General features: G+C 38.5%; 1 protein-coding gene across 2 annotated transcripts in view; it reads right to left on the reverse strand.

Moving 5' to 3' along the window:
• Positions 1 to 2,426: 2,426 nt before the first annotated feature.
• march8 (membrane-associated ring finger (C3HC4) 8) overlaps positions 2,427 to 17,368 on the reverse strand; it is an 87,263-nt gene continuing 72,321 nt past the window's right edge. The window contains exons 6-9 of one of the 2 annotated variants that reach the window (XM_043254817.1): positions 13,305 to 13,485; positions 9,659 to 9,794; positions 7,245 to 7,259; positions 2,427 to 5,371 (exon numbers count right to left, since the gene is read on the reverse strand). In XM_043254817.1, the coding sequence (XP_043110752.1) occupies positions 5,067 to 5,371; positions 7,245 to 7,259; positions 9,659 to 9,794; positions 13,305 to 13,485 (637 nt within the window). In that variant the 3' untranslated portion in view covers positions 2,427 to 5,066. The remainder of the gene's footprint in view (positions 5,372 to 7,244; positions 7,260 to 9,658; positions 9,795 to 13,304; positions 13,486 to 17,368) is intronic. The other variant, XM_043254816.1, reaches the window with a different exon arrangement.

Below are 17,368 nucleotides of genomic sequence, written 5' to 3' on the forward strand. Positions count from 1 at the left end.
ACAGAATACACAATAGAAATGTAAACAGAAGAGCTAACTGTAAAGAACAATGAGCTGAATACACACACGATCCATATATATTCATTTAGATAAGTACTGGGAGGGTTTAACCTTAGAGACCCCCAGGTGACCTCTGAACCTGGAAGAAGAGCAGCGTCTGCAAGGCGGCTGGGGGGGGAGCAGGGGGTTACTTTAGATCGTCCTTACAATTTTATTTATTTACTTGCTTATTTTTAGATTTGACAGCTTGATGCTAATTAAATTGATCATGCTTTAGGGACGTGACACTACAACTAAGGAAGCAATGCATTTTGTGTTTATAATAAAGATACAAGCAGTCATTAATTATGAATAATGTCAGTATTGCTGAATTATGGCATCAGGCATCATTGTCTGATAATAATTAATTGGTAATTAAATTATCCTTCAGGTTTAATCTTCAGCGAAGTAAGGTGCACCTAATTAAAAGAAAGAAAGAATTTGGAAAGAGCACTCTTCTTTCTTCCTCTTCTTCTTCTTCTTCCTCTTCTGCCCTAAATTGGTCCAAAAGACCATAAATCATGTAGACCACATTTGTCAGGATGGTCCTGTATGTCCCAAAAAAATCCTATACTTTCAGAGTTGAAAATATAGTTGCCTTACTGTATTGCTCTCCACTTAAAATAAAGATGCACTTTATATTTTGCAAGATCATATTTTACTGCATCTTACAATATCTATTATAAGATAATATATAGTACAATATTTCATAAAGATGCACATATTTATTGTTGTGGTATGTTTTTATTTTTTAACCTGACATGAGCTCAGAGCCCTAGAATTATTTACTTCTTCAAACATGTCCTCAGAAATATGCCGATATGTTCTTTGCAGCATTCTTCCACTGCAGCGTTACTTAAAACACAAAAGCGCTGCATCCTTTTGAGCTGATAACACATTTACTGAAGTGTTTGCTCGAAGTTTCAGTTCAACAACACATTGCACATTAAAGTTTGAAAGTTCAGCAAAGTATTCTTGAACTGAAGTATTTATTAATTTAAGAAAAGCCTTAAAATTGAGCTGCAAAAGGATAAACTCTGACCCCCGACATGCAATTGGCCTTTGCTGCCCTTCTTTTAAAAAAGGTGTCCTTCACACTTATTGTAAATAGACTTCAATTAAAAATGACCTGTAATAACTTAGTGCTGCTTTGCGTTAGTTAAGCAAAAATGTGACTGATGCTGATACGGCACCGTTTCCAAAAGTTCGGTGTTGCAGATGGTTCTGTGAAGACGCCGAGAGCCTCCTCAGCAGGAAGGACAGACACATCCCTGCTTTGACCTTGAGAGCTTCGGCCTGATGCTGCGTGTGTGTGTGTGTGTGTGTGTGTGTGTGTGTGCTTCTGAGCGGAGGTCAGATCCATCAGTCATGTCAGCGTGTGCTTCTGGGAAAGGCTTCCTCCACGGTTTTTATTAGATTTTCTATCTAGATCATTTTTAGCAGTACACCTTCATAAAGCGCTAATCGCTTTGTTGGCTTCATATCTTGGTAGCATTCAATCAAACGCTTATTATACAGCCTCTAACCTGATAATATATTTAGCTGTTATACACGTTCTGGCCAGGTCTTTCTCGGAAAAAGAGATCTTAATCTCCAGAGACTAGCCTGGTAAAATAAGGGTATAATAATAATATCCGAGTCCAGCTGCTTTTAGATCAATGCTGTGGAGGTTGTCTGTAAGGTCACTTCTCAGGGGCCATTTTATGAACTGTATTCTGTGCAACGGCCTTCCTTTCTTCTCGTGTTGGGGGACCAGTATGACACATTCAAGTAGATATTCCAAACTTTATCTAAAAATGTGTTTTATATGGGTTTTAAAATCATTGTTTTTGTGTCCTGCCGAGAGGGAGCTAAAGGCTAAAGACATGGAGCTAATGGGATTATATGTGGAAGCTGCTTGACCTCTATGACCTCTTTTTTTCACTCTCGCTCTACGGCTCATGCGCAGGGCGTGTGGATTTAATGCTTTTCCTAGTTTCTTAAATGACTGGTGATAAAACAGCCCACTTTATATTAAGTGGTTTTAACTATGTACTTGCATAAAATAAGTACAACGTACTTATCGTGGTCATGTATCGCAAAACACTTTTGCTGCTGTTTAGGTGGGATAAGGGTAAGGTTAGGGACAGGTTCGGTGGCTTGGGTAGGTTAAAGCCTAAGGGATGGGTCAAATATAATTACAGATACACAAGTACAATTTAAAACCTGTATAAGTGCATTGTACTAAATGATTCATTTAAATGTTACTGCATAGTAGTTAAGGCCACTTAATGCAAAACGAGACCTTGCGATGATGATAAACTCTGGAAGAATCTCACGAGAACATTCTCCCTTCAGGCTGAAGCTCCTCAGGCGGTGACAAATAAACGGTGCAGTTCGACGCTGGCTAATTTAAGATTTCTTTTATTGCTCCACTCAGACTCCCCTTAAAAACACAGCACAAATGTAGTCACTCATATCTCAGCGAAGAAACTAAAATCAACCAGATAAAGGTGGTAATACTGAGGGGAGGGAGGGGGGGGAGAGAAACATACATAAAATACAAAACTATACATGTAAATTACAGCCTTTTCAGTTTCACAAAACCAGTATTTATCCACTGAGAAAGCCACGACGTGAAATGCTTGATCAACTCCACTGATGTTATCTATTTGACACAGTGTTTATTAAAGGCCTTGACAACACGTAAAAAGACCAACTGAGAATATCATTTAACTTTCCTATGGGAAATAATTCGTTTGACGTATCCAGGCAGTTTTCAGACCTTTAAATCACCCGTTATTACAGTAATTTATAAAAACAAACATCTGATACAACACAGGCTGGTGAAAATAACTTCTACATTTCCTTTATTTGGTTGTTTTTTAATGCTCAAAAATGCTTAGAGAAACTATTTACTACTAGAGAAAAAAGTACAAGAAATAAAGAGGGAGATGCAAGAAACAGTCATGTTATCCATGTTCAAGCCAATTCAGTAGTAATGCACTGCAGTTTGATGCACTGGACACTTCTATGACGAGCCATGAAACAAACAAGACTATTACTGCACTTTAAAACACATCCATCAAAATATGATGCAGTGCAGTGCTAAAAAGATTCTGGAAAATGTGTCTGTTTCAGCGTTTCCATCACTAGATAGTAAAAGGAGCCAGCTCCCATCATTTTACAAATATGCTATCAAAGAAACCAAACTTGGGAAATGTATACATTGAATCTTAATTACTGCCATAAAACTGAGTAAAATGTCTCGTATCATTATGTTATGGGGCTGGTAAGGATTTACTGGCAAAACAAAAAAACAAAAAAAAAAACAGTGCAGGGATGCTTGTTTTCCGTGTATCTTCACATCTCCAACAAGAACAACAAAAAATGGCTTCATTTGGATGTTCTCAAAGCTGACGGGTTGCATTAACGCATTGTTGTAGTGCATACATTGTGACGTTATCCAAAGAATATGCTTGGTCGCATACAGGTCGACTTGATAAGGAATACAAAAGCTATGCCGTTAGCAAACTGAACAACGAGCATCTTTTATTGGTCAAATGGCACGAAGCCAGTCAGAAAAGGTTAAAAAAAAATTATAATGTGCATTGTCTGTGCAGTAGCTCTAGATGGCAGAAGAATCCTGTACCTTTTGAACATATCAGAGCATGAAAAAGATTCATTCACAATAGAGTTTATAAGAAGCACGGCCCATAAAAATGATCTTTGCTGGGGAAGTCGATCAAAGTCATATGTCCAGGTCGATACACGTTAGAGCGAAGGCCAAAACTAACATGGCTATTTCCCAACATTTAAAGCCATTGAAACGCCATTGAATAAATACAAACCTGAAATTACACCCATGGGAAATTTGCTATGATTGTTTTTTCGAAAGCAGTAACAAGTCTTGCTAACTAGTTCAAGTCGTCATTTAATCATTCCCGAAAACCTCATTTCTGTTGTTCAAATGGTTTAAAATCATCTCGGAAGTAATAGCAGGTTTTGGATAATCCATTTTATAAACCAGAAACAAATGGTGGATTTTTAGAATGGTAAAAGTCAAAGTTCACATCGAAGGTAAATCTCTTTCACACACAGAAATCGTGACTGATTCATTGCAAAAGCTTGCATGATGCTACACTGAAGTTCATTTCCCTCGGGGAGAAAGTTGTATTCTTTACATTCGCGACATACACTTTAAGGCCTGATTTACTAAAGTCTTTCACTAACGCACTGAAGTCTTCAGCAAATGCAAAAATCAGCAGCATAGCCGGCGACTAGTCACCGTATGGGATCATTTTTGCGCATGCTAAGAACCGTGGCGTCGCACTTTAGTAAATCTAGCCCTTGATAGGATAAATATTGTAATTAGACGATCCAGATTATTTAGTAATCAGCCGATACAAAACAAAGCCTAGGTCGTGTCAATTTCACAACGACTAAATTCAGAATCGACTCAGTCATAAGATTTCTAAAACAAGTGGAATGATACATAACAGTACATGAATGTTCCCTCATCGCTCCTTCGGGTTCCTTTTTTTTTGTTCCATCTGAGGGGTCTGCGGAGATACAAATGCACTATAAAACGTGAGATCTCGCTCGCAAAACTTCAAGTTTGTTTTAATGTCTTATCCACGTAGAAAGGGAATGAATATATTATTAAAATGGGGGCTCTTTTAGAACAGGGAAATAAAAAGTGCTTCTATGCATCGACTCCATCAGAACCAGCTCGCGCACACACACACACACACACACACAGCTCGAAACGGTGGACTTTCAACTCGTGTACGACAGCAGTACAATGGCAGTAGTTGGAATGATCCGAGATCTAGCGCACACTGATTCGTTATGGTTAGCCAACAACTTACAGGAACAGGTTTGGACAAACGAACGAGGAGAAAATAACATCTAAACAACGAAACGAGTCTCAGTCTCAGACAGTCCTCGTGCCCGGTGCTGTGTGGCATCCCCGTGTGTCCCGGAGCATGCGACGCCCCAGCCGGTCCTCTACAGGGGGAGGAGGGGGGTGTATGTGGGCCAAGCGATCAGACGTGCAGGATCTCCATACTGTAGTCCTCTGTCTCTGTGTACTGGGAAGAGTTTGTGTCCGACTGCGCCGGCCCGAGCGCCTCTTTATTCTCCAAGTTGGGCTCCAGAAGAGAGGGCTTATCAAAAACGCTCTTTTTACAGGTCTCTGGGCGGTTCTGCACGTATATTACTCTGTTGTAGGCCTTGAGTCTCCTCCACAACTGGATGTAGACCTTGCATTGCACGTACATGAACACCAGTCCTCCAGTGAAGCCTATAGCCACCACCACCAGTTTGGTCCAAAAAGGCCATTCCAGTATCCCTGTGTGAGAAACGAAAAGGAGAAAGTAGACCGCTGTAAGTATGCGACACACGTTAGCGCTCATTTCACACTGTAACGCAAGCATCTGTTTAGAGTCCAGGATCAAACATAGGGGTCAGCGACAAGTCTTTTGGTTTTAAAAAACAAAAACAAAAAAACCATGTTACTTAGAAACGGGCTCTTTGTTTGCATGCTGGTTTCATATGATTTTAAACCTCTTTTCAACAGACGTTTCAGTTTAATGACTAAAAACATCATGTGGTGTAACGGTCAGGTAAAAAAGCTCCTTACAATTAATAATAATAATAATTTATTATTAATGCAATTAATAATAAACATTTGAATAAATAAATGTAAAAAGAAAAGAAGTCTAAAACAAATGAAAAGCTTCAGAAAAAAAGTCAAGAGGAAAAATAAGAGTGTGTATATATTATACATATATACGTGTGTGTGTTTGTGTGCGAGTATAAATATTTAAAAAACCACATGATATAAAAACCTTGCTTCTTAAAACTACAGACTTCTTTTTAAGACTTTCATACTCTTATTAAGGATTTCTCTTAGTAGAGGTCTATACAAGTGGTTGCATGTATTTAATGAAAAATTTAATGTATTATTAAATGAAATCAATGGACCTGGACCAAAAGAGGAGCCTCATGTCATTGACCCATATGCAGTAATCCTACAGAGCAAGACTGCAGTAATACATTGCCCTGCAGCAATATTACATAAAATCTATATGCATACAAAGAGATTCTGGAATACAACACAATATCTAAAATATACATCAAGCACAACACTGGGGCAAACACAGGAGCGGGGATGCAAAGACAGGCGACTGGAATCCTGATATCCCACCCAAGCTTCTAAAGAGCCTGCAACGGACACAGGGCTACGCTTCAGAATGCATGTACAGCATTTTCACCCTTGACCATTTGACTAAAATCATTAGGAATGGCTGAGAAAGCGAGACCGGCAGGCGTGTCTCTGTCCGTCTTTATTGGAAATGAACTCGGCCAACCTTTCAGTTGTTTACAGTTGCTTTCCTATTTGGAACAGGGCTTTGGAAATGTCAGCAAAGATCAAGAGGGAGGGAACTGCCATGTGCTAAGACTCTAAATGCTACGGTCTGTTCAAGCACAAGGCCTTGGACATGGAATACTGTACTGCTTTCGGAGGCTCCGTAAGTCAGGCCGGGGTGCAGCTTTAGTCCACCTGACGTCATTACCAAAGGGCAGAGAATGAGGTTAGTGCTGCAAACACGAGACAGTCTTTCGCGTTTTTGCGAGCCTACGTGCTTTTCTTATGATAGAAGCGGCCTTTTTTAATCAATATCTTGTGTGATACAATCAGCCTAATTATGTTACAAAGGACCGGTTTGACGGGTCCGTCGCATTCATTACACGGACACCTTCACGCGAGCAATATCAAGAGAGCAGTTCGATACGGATTTACGTCATTTTTCGAATTCGAATAAAACACGCCACAGTCCATTAAAATGCAGCGCTTGCCTCTTTGTTCCACACATCACCTTCGCAGCCGCTTTCTCTTTAATCTTTTGTGCCTGAATATATCCAGAAAATAGATTCAAGAAAAAAAAAAAAAAAAAAAAAAAAAATCAGGCTGTGATAAGTGGCCATCATGCCTGAAATTGCCTTTGTCCGGCACATTCACAACCGGCAGTATGGGGCAGCCGGGCACACTGCGTTCAGAGCGTGTTCTGGCTGTGAAGCGTTATTGCCTTTATTCACAATGCAACAGTCATGCTAGAGACGGCTGATGTAGCCGGGGGAGGAAGAGAGGGACCTTCAAAGAAATCATTACAGTTAGAAAAAAAAAGAGAGGAAAGAATGGTAAATGTAAAAGCGTTTACCTGGTATTCTCCCCGCTGCATGGTTAGAAAGAGTTTGTTACTATTTTACTATTGGCAAAAGATGAAGCCACTGAAAGGGATGGAGGGTGAGGGGTGCAGGAGGGTGGAAATCATATCTTAAGATAGCTGCTGGAGCGGTTTGGCGTGAGATGAGGAATGGACACGTGGACACATTAGGGTTTGTGTACATGCACTGCGCTTGACGGGCCTCTGACTCTGCTCGGGTTTTACCATGCAAGATGAAGAAACGTCAATGGTGTAACCATGGTAACAGTGATCAAAGATCTTCTTCAAAGCTACAGTTCTTGTACAATGAGGCGCGTGTGAATGGGCTCTTAATGTTGGGAGCAAATCAGTAAAGTGCCTGCTGTCAGACGCCCATCAGAGTACGGGTCGAGGTCAGTGTTAAAATTCATCTATAGAGTGTGGTAAAAGGGATGGTGTGTTTTAGTCAAGCACGCGCGCACACGCACACACACACACACACTTGCACCCCAGCTCAAATCCGTTACTGAAATAAAATCCATTGCTGTCATATTCTCCGAAATGCATCTGTTCCCTGCGCACCACAGCTCCCTAATGGTATCGATTAGGTGGAGTTTGAGAGATGATCTGTGAGTAAATCAACTGTACCATTAGCGTACTAGTTGTGCATAGCTTAAGGCCTGTTCGCGGCAAGGACGATAAAGTTTAACAATCGTTCGAATTCTGTGAAAATAAAAGAAGTGCACATTAGGGTTGCCAGATCTGCAAAACAAAACCAGCCAACTGCTGTTCAAAACTATTTTAACTTTTTATTTTATTTTAACTTGTTTTTTTTCAGTGGTTTTTCCTTCCACGATTGCAAGATTGACATCATATTATACAAGAGTTAAAATCAGTAGTTAATGTACATTTTAGTTCAGTATTTGACTTTGAATTCATTGAAAGGATATACTATTGGCTTTTTTTGACCCATTTGGTTAATGAAAATATTTCCAAACAAAGTTCACAGCAAAACGTCGTGCATGCATCGTCTGAATGAATCATTTGATGTTGCCACCTATTGGCAGTTTAGATTCATAGTAGCCTATTTTCCAGCATTTTATATATATCCATATATATTTTATACATATATTCATGGTATATTTCAAGTGATAATCTGAATGCATCTGAATCGGATTATGCATGTGTGTGCAGTATCATATCATATAAAATGAAAATTTCCCAACAAGAAAATTGTGGCCAGTGAAAATGCGGAGCGGCTAGTAAACTTGGAAAACCAGTAGCCACAGTGGTCCAGAGTCACAAATAAGGTGGACAGAGAAGTTTTTTTGGAAGTGAGAAAGCAGTGGCTAATGCTTATTATTAACAATGACCTGCCGCTGAGAGTCCGTCAGCATAGCTCCTGTGGTGTTTAGTCGGCCCAGCCGGTTCCCTTTTAGTGGCTTCGTTAAAAAGGGGTGCAGAGTAAAAGAGATCACTCTAATTGGCTTTTCAGCTTGGCGAACCATTGCACAAAAAGAAAAAACAGGAGCGACGAAAGCAAGCAATCAATAAAGTTAAGGGCTGCTAGCTTTTCTGGTTTCCATTTTTTAAATGCCAAATACAGACTACTGCCATCTGCTGGTATGGGGATTTACTTCCCTTCACGCAGATGCATATTCATGTGCTAGTTGGCTCTAGTTTTTACAGTGTCCTCAAGCACAACTTTTTCTGACTTGGTGACACAAGAAAACACCACAGTCAGTTTGATGTGTCTGGGCCTTTAGGAGCTAGAAAATGCACAAATGCACAGTGAATTATAAATATTTGCTCGACGAAATCTACTTTACCTGCTACTAAGTGCCTATTATTTAATGCCCAAAGGCACTTATTGTGTCTAAACTCAAATATATTTGCATATATCAAAGAAGTGTTTTTTTTATATACAGATGCATAGTATAAAATGGAAACATCTCTCTTTTGGCCCATACGTAATTTAACCAATGATACACTAAAAACTGTTTTGTACAATTAATTAATTAAACTACGAAAAATGATGGCGTTTGTACAAAAATGGAAGTGAACATCAAAAATTGTGTAAAGTTCCTGCTGTGTGTTTAATGCTGTGGCCGGTCTCAACATGTCATCTGACGACGGGCCACCAAGCGATCTAATTCTCACATCTTTAAAATGTGAAATTACCCATATCTCAAAAAAGATGACAAACCATCTGTGTGGAGTTAATAAATACATCAAGATATGCATCGCTGAGTGCAACAAACAACTGTCAGTCATAGGAATGTGATCGTTTTATAAGCAACGGAAGAATCCGGAGGGAACGTAAGGACCGTGGGATGGAGCGGAGGGGAGCAGGCAGACAGAGCTGGATGAGGAAGAGGTGGAGGTAGTGCTAAACTGGCTGGGGAAGGGGAGGGCAGGGCAGGGCTAACCTTGTTTGATCTCCTCTGCTGTGCGGTCAATGAGGACGTAGAGCGACCAGACGACACATGTGATGGCGATGACGTGAAAAGTGACCGAGCACATGATCTTCCTCCTCTCGCTGGCGGTCATCTGAAGCTTCTCCCACTGCACACACAGATATTGCATAGACATACAGGAATGATTCGACACATTCGTTCTATAATTGTTGTAAAAGAAAGACTCTGATGGCTATAATCGATATAATAGTCAGTATACTTCAGAGTGACATGGCCTTTCTGCTTAATAAATATTTCATGTGTCTTAGTGAGAGCCATTGCTGGTCTCTCTATGAAGCTATGACCCAGAATCCACATCAAACCACCCTTTTTACCATGAAAACATTACATTGACAAAGAATGATCAACTTTTAACCCAGTAAAAAGCCATATTACGTAGTCCTATACTACATGATTAAAAGCTTGTCATAACTAATTCATCCTTATGTCGCTTCAAACCCAACTTTCTTTCTTTCTTTGAAGATATGTAGCATGTAGGAAAATGTAACTAAACAGTATTGTGACCATTGACTTACATTGTATGTACTAAAATCCTTCTATGTTCTACAGAAGAAAGTCGGTCATTAAGGTTTAGGATGACAGGAGGGTAAATAAATTGAATGAAAAATGAAAACAATTTTTGTTTAACTGTTCCTCTGTCCATATTCAGTCTTCTTAGACAAACTACTTGGTTTCCTCTGTGAAGAATTTTTGAAGAATGTTCAGTTTTTATGTGACCTGTAACTTCATTTCATTTTAATTTTGAGTAGAAAACCTTACTTTGATTTACAGAAGACAAAGTCTAGAACAGGATGAGGATTGACTATTTGACCAGCTCAGCAACATAGATGCTAACAAAATTATTAATAAAAAAAAAGTTAAATCAGCAGTCATTCTTTTTAGACAAGCATTTTATGCAGATTAGGATGTACCAAAAAGCTCAGTGTCTGGCAAAGTGGCACCAGTGATTTTCTGTGTCACCGAGCCTGATGTGGAAGAAGCTGTCGTCCTACACAAACTGAACACCTGAAGACCTGAACACCACCAGCTGTGAGCCTCCCTGGTGCGCTTGCATCTGAACGTGAATAAACAATTGCACAATGTTCCAACATCCAACAGAAAATCTTCCCAGTAGACTGGAATCTATTACAAAAAGGAGGACAAACTCTTAAAATGCCTTTGGTTTCAAAATGAAATGCTCAAGCAGATATGGTTGTAATGGTCGGCCGTGCACATACTTTTGGCCAAGTTCGAGTCAATGAAAATGATCATATAAGCCTGTCAGTCACATGAGTGAATAGATTATATTAACTATTTTCTCTGTCTACGCAGACATAAAATTATGTATATATAGACTCTTTTAAACGAGCAGACGGCATTTACTTCATTTAAAATCAAGACTTTTAAAACGGAGAATAGCTAAAATGTTCAACAATCCTTTTCTGTGGACGTGAAACCTCTATTTTGGTTTTGAATAATTTATCACATGGCGACCCAATAATAGTTTCTGAAAAAAAAAAAGTCAACACTTCACTTGATGCACAAAAGCAAAAAAGACTAAATGGCACACGAGGAAAGTAGAGTCGTGACGCTGAGGTTATTTCCTCACTGGTTAATCGACTTGTGAACTCCAGTAACACCGGTATCACCGTGGTAGGGGTCGTACGAGTCTTTTCCTCACTTTCCTTTGGTTTTAAGTAGCCTGTAAGCGTCAAGCATGTTTTACTTTACTTTTTGCTTTTAAATTTGCAGCAATTCAGCAACCAACAGTATAGCATGGAACTTTTATTAACAAAACGGTTAAAAATACACAGTATGCCTAATATAAAATAAATAACTTGCACGAAACAAATAGCTATACAAATATTTTAACAGGTGCTTTTGCATTTCTTTTTTAAACTCTTCCATCACCGTCTTGTCCTTTTCACCTCACTTTTCTTGTCCGTCAGCTCGACTCGCTCTCCTCCCGTGATAAACATATTTGATCTGTCGCGACTGTCGTTCGTTTGACGCGCGGCACTGAGCAGCCCCGTTCAGTTCTCTCACTGAACTAAATGGCTTATTGTTATTAAAAAATCTACACGACGGTGTCACGGTGGGCAAACGAATTAGCTGGTGTTGCGGTTTAACACCAGTATCGCCGCCAACGCCGTCTATCGCAGCAGGCCTAGAGGAAAGCTTTAACCTTGAGAATTAAAGAAAGCCAAATGTAGTTATTTAAATGAACCATTAAATTAAAAAAAAATCAACGTAAGTCAAGTACTAATCTGAATTTCTTGTCCCCCCCTTCAGTATCTATGGGTGTCATTCAAATGCAATTTTGGATGAGATTTGATCAGCACTCTTTCTTCTCGAAGGATGCTGACGTTGACGCGCTGTGTTCGTTTGTTAACACGAGTAACACCTGCCAACACAATCAAATTCATAACCTATCCAACAGAACAATGTTTAAAATACCAATTTACAGCCAGTGATAACACACAAACTGTGAATGAATCCAACCAGCAGAGTGTACTGGTTAACATTCAGTCTGCTGTGTCGCACCGACCGTTTCTGCATCTCAGTTCATCTTGCAGACACCTTGAAATCTGTCTCTCTCTCTCTCTCTGAGGAGGTCTGCTCAAGCACAATCTCTATGGTGACATAAAGGCTGTCCTAGAGATGCCCTATTTTAAACCCTTTTGAGACACACACCATCAGACATTTAATTAAAAGAGGAAGCAGTGGACAAAGACTAAACACTGAAGTGGCTGGACTTTCGTCGTACTCGTATCACTCAAAAATAATTAATTATAACAATTAATAATCAAAACCTCCTGCAGGCTTTATGGACTAACCTCTTTTGAATCGTCTCAAAGGACAGGTTGATACTCATTCTACACTGGTCAGCTGTTGTATCTGTATATAAAATAACTTAATGAAAAATTAATAAAAAATAAAATCACCTGTGGTAAAATCGCAGCTTCTTGTGAATTGTTACCTTATTATACATGGCCTTAGTGTTGTTACTATACAGCAATATAATAAATGATACCAATATTCTATAAGTAACTTTAATAACCAGAATAAACAATTCTTCCATCAAGTAACTTCAGCTTAATTGTAAGCTGTATATGATTGGCAAACAGCATCATTCATAGAGTGCTGCGTTTAAACATTATTTTTCTGTTCATTTTCGCCATAGAATTCTTTAATAAAAGTTTCCAGGCCTTCAGCCAAATCTTCTCCGAACTGAAATTTAGAGTCAAAACAAAAAAAGCGTTTGAGGATGAATAAATTATGGCTTTTAATTTATTACATAAGGATTTCAGTCAAACTAAAAATGATGCATTTTAATTCCTATAGACAAATATCAGTGTTTTTAAGAGAAACAAGCATGCACTGATACACAAAGCTGGCTATTTTTTTTAATTGAAAGCTTGTTGACTTGTTGAGGAAAACATCATTCAACCACCTCCACCCTGTTTTTATGTAAACAAAACAATTACTAAGTTCTCTGTATGGAATTCACTCCGACGTCTGTTTTATAAGGGCAGGTTCAGAAAGGCCTCGAGCTTTTTAAATATGTTCAGTATGAGCATTTTTCCATCTGCATGTGTGTGCATGTATGTAAGGTTACCTTGCGGAGCGGTTTGAGCTTGGTCTCCATGATGAAGTCGTACTTGCAGAGCTCGCAGCAGCGTGTGTCTGAGCTCTTGATCCACTGCTGCAGGCAGGCCTGATGGACAAACCGCAAACTCCCAGTGCAGTGACAGGGTGTTATCAGCGGACTCTCATCATCCCCCTCACAGTGACAAATCCTACAGTTTATTTACAGAGAGAGAGGGAGAAACACTCGGTCATCCTCCAAAAACCACTGCAAAGAAACTCCAACCACCACACACTTATATCGCTTAAATCCTATAACACTGTTCATCTCGAAACGCAGCTGTAACTGCTACTGATTCTTAATATTTCCTGTTACGATTTTCAAGCGAATAAACTCCATTATCTCCAAAAATCCCCCAAAAGGGACTATAAAGCACTATAACCATGCTAAAAAGCTTTCTGTCTTCGTGTTCTGATCAGTGTCGTAACATACACGTAAATCTAACATTTCCTTTCCTTGAAGGATTCACGGAAGCCATTTCCTACAGAAACACCAACTGAACCTACGGAAGCGTGCAACGTTAAACTTTAAATCACACAAGCAGGGGAAAACGGAAAAGCTGTTTGTTACTGGAAGGATGGCTGGATTTGTGGAGAGTGTCCAGAGGGAGATAAGAGATAGAGACGGAGACAGAGAGAGAGAGCAGGATCTAAGCCGAAAGCTCAATTTATTCTCCATGTAATCTCACCGCTAAGAAACAAACGAGATGTTATTGAGATCTGAGTTGTGTTTTTTCTTCCCTTCTTTCTCTACCACTTTGGGCATTTATTCACATGAATATCATTTCTGACTCGGTGTTTAATAAGCTTAGAGGTCATCTGGGAAAGCAAAACACGTACAAACAACTGTGTGACAAATGTCAACATTCATATTAGGAGGATGTCAGCGCCGTGGTTCCACTGAGGCAAGCGGCAGTTCAAAGTGAACCACAGATGAGCTCACATCTCACTGGTGCATTGGGACAGACATTGTTTTAAAACAGAGATCAGCTGACCTTTCCATGGCCAAAAACATGTGTAATATAATATTTCTGAAAAAATAAAATTAAATAAATAAATGATAACATGTATATATATATATATATTCAGTAATATATATATATATATATATATATATATATATATATATATATATATATATATATATATATATATATGTGTGTGTGTGTGTGTGTGTGTGTGTGTGTGTGTGTGTTACCATATCCCTGCCCCTAAAACAGGACAAAAAACTACAAAAAATACTAACTACATGGACAATTTTATAATGTCACAGCAGTAAATGAGATGCGATAACACAAATAACAGCAACAAAAAATTAAACATACATGTTTTACAGAATATATACCCTCATTTTTCTGTTTTGAGAATGTGTATTATTTATTGCATGCCTGCTGGTGGATTCGAAACGAACACAACGGGGGAACTAAAATTCTATGCATGCAGATCTTAAAGTGCAATGTCACTGTCATGAGTTTGATTACCAGGCAACACAATGTGTTAAAATGCACAGTTTGAAGTGGCTTTAAATAAAACCATCTGCCAAATGTGGAAAATTTCGAGTCTTTAGACACAAGGGATTTGACTGTGACTTCAAACAGCGGTACTCGCCAGAGGAATGTTATGAGGAAAAATTGTAGATAGACAACCATAAATTTTATCTTTGATGTATATACTTACTGACAGAACAACAACATACAACAAATGACATTATGGTCGCAGCACACGGTTTAGACGTTGTAATGGATGTACCAATCATATCCTCGACGATACGGGCCCTCTAAATGTTAACTAGCTGCCAGGGCACAAATGAGCGGGAAGATTGCTTCCGTGTCAGCGTCCAGAGGAGGCTTTTCAGACTGAATGACCAGGATAATGACTATTTTCAGACGCGCACGATCCAGTCAAGGCTCTACAAGATTAGAGCAAGAAACAGCACAGAGAAAGAGAAAAACGAAGCCTGTCACATCTCCATCATCTTACACTCGGCTTTACAGCCCATCTGAGCACAGTGTGTAATAACATCCACGAGTGCTTTATGGGGCATTGCTTTAATGGACTCCTTTTGTTTATGATCGCGCATATTTTTCTTTACTACAAAGGCCAGATTCATTTCACTCTCACACTTCCTTTCTATTTTAATCAGAGTGTATTAAGACAATCACATAAAGCTACACTAGATTACATTAAAATAGAAAGACTCAATCCAATTACCACATTTAAGACATTCTATCTGGCCTTTTTTTTTTTGCTCATTGACCTGCTGTTCTGGAATATTTAAATTATTTAGTTTGGCAAGTAAAGCACTGTATTAAAGCAAATACAATGGCAGACATGACATTGTAATTCTGTGATACTCAAATATGATTTTATTTCCTGTGATACGGCTTTAAAACAAGTAAAAATAAAAAATATAGTTTAAAAGTGTAGTTTTTTTAAATTAAAATTCAACTACATTTTCATATAATTAACAATTAAAATAATATATAATTATTTTACTTTATAAGCACCAATATCACCAATATTTTTTTTTTTCAAAAATCATGTTTTTATTGTGGTGGTGGTGTTGTTGTTGTTGTTAACCTATTCAAAATAACCCAACACTATGATTAGGATTTATCAGATAACTTCATATATTTTCATTAGCAAATTTAATGCATGAAAAATAGCACATGATGACTACACTGAACATTTTGGGTACAAATGATGAATTTTTTAACTTTTGACTCGATTGGATCTATTGGAAATTAAAGGTCTTGATATTACATTTTATACTTCTCAGATCATTGTAATTTAAATACCTTTTCATAAATAGGTTTCTAAAGATCAAAAAGTATAAAACATTTTTATTGTCATTTTAGCATGTTCTTTTAAAAATATATCTGCAGATGTGATTGAGCACATAATAATGAGCAGAAAGAAACGTATGAATAATTCTTACATTATTCCATGAATAGATCCCTCATAAAACTAAAATATTCAGATGAAGTTAAAACATTTAAATGCACCAGTACATGTGATGCATTTAAATGGATCCCTGCCATGGGTCACACCTCAAGACACCTGAGCATGCTTTGTGGCAGATCTCCAAGCCTGGGCATTTCAGCTCTGCTTTAAACCAATAAGTCTTGCTGGCTGATCTCTAAATGTCAACTATTTTAAGAGCACATGTGTTTTCACAGCACTGCATGGGAATGGTAATACATGTGGGAAGAAACCTCTTCTCACCCTTAAGACGGAAACAATAAAAAAAAAAAAAAAAAAAAAAAAGGGTCTAGTGAAGCTAGAAAGTGTTAAGAAATTACTTTGGCTTAGAGATAAGCAGATCTTGTCAAAAAGCTTGTTGGATGTAGCCAATTTCCATAGAAACATAAGCTGCATCCGAATAAGAATCCCTACTGTAAAGCTGCATGTGAAAGTAGTCCAAATTCACAGTATTCATACTACAGTAGTCAAAAAGTCTCTGGATGGATTATTAACTGCAGCAAAATTCTGAATTGTTAACCAAAGGGACACTTCATCACCACTGGAGGCCACTGGAGAGGATTTGTCAATGGCAGCGAAGTGACACAACGGTTTGTCATGTCTAGTGAACTAACAATGTCATAGTGTGTCCGGATTACATTCATACTTCGCATATTCACACTATACAGAACAAGGATTTAGCCATTACAAAATTTGTTCCTCATCCAGTGCAGTAACAGGTCAAACAGCCATAACTTTCTATATAAGCCAGAGGGGAACTCACCTGAAAACTACTACCCTACATCTAAGATGTTAGAAAGAATTTGTAACAACCAAATAGTACTACCTCAAAAGTAGTTTTTCTCCCAGAGTTATTTAGTTTGCTGCTGGCAGGCCGCAGCTCTAAGTCAATTACATACCTCATAAGTTACACTAATTGTTTCCTGAGGCATTTGTGTGGCCCTGTAGATGAATATCGATACAACGGCTATTTCGCCTGGTCTCAAATCGCAAAGCCAGAGAGCCACAACCAAAACTGTAATCAGATTTCAATTTTCATTCTACCTCATTCAA

The sequence above is a fragment of the Puntigrus tetrazona genome, chromosome 13 (genome assembly GCF_018831695.1).
Source record: "Puntigrus tetrazona isolate hp1 chromosome 13, ASM1883169v1, whole genome shotgun sequence".
NCBI lineage: Eukaryota > Metazoa > Chordata > Actinopteri > Cypriniformes > Cyprinidae > Puntigrus > Puntigrus tetrazona.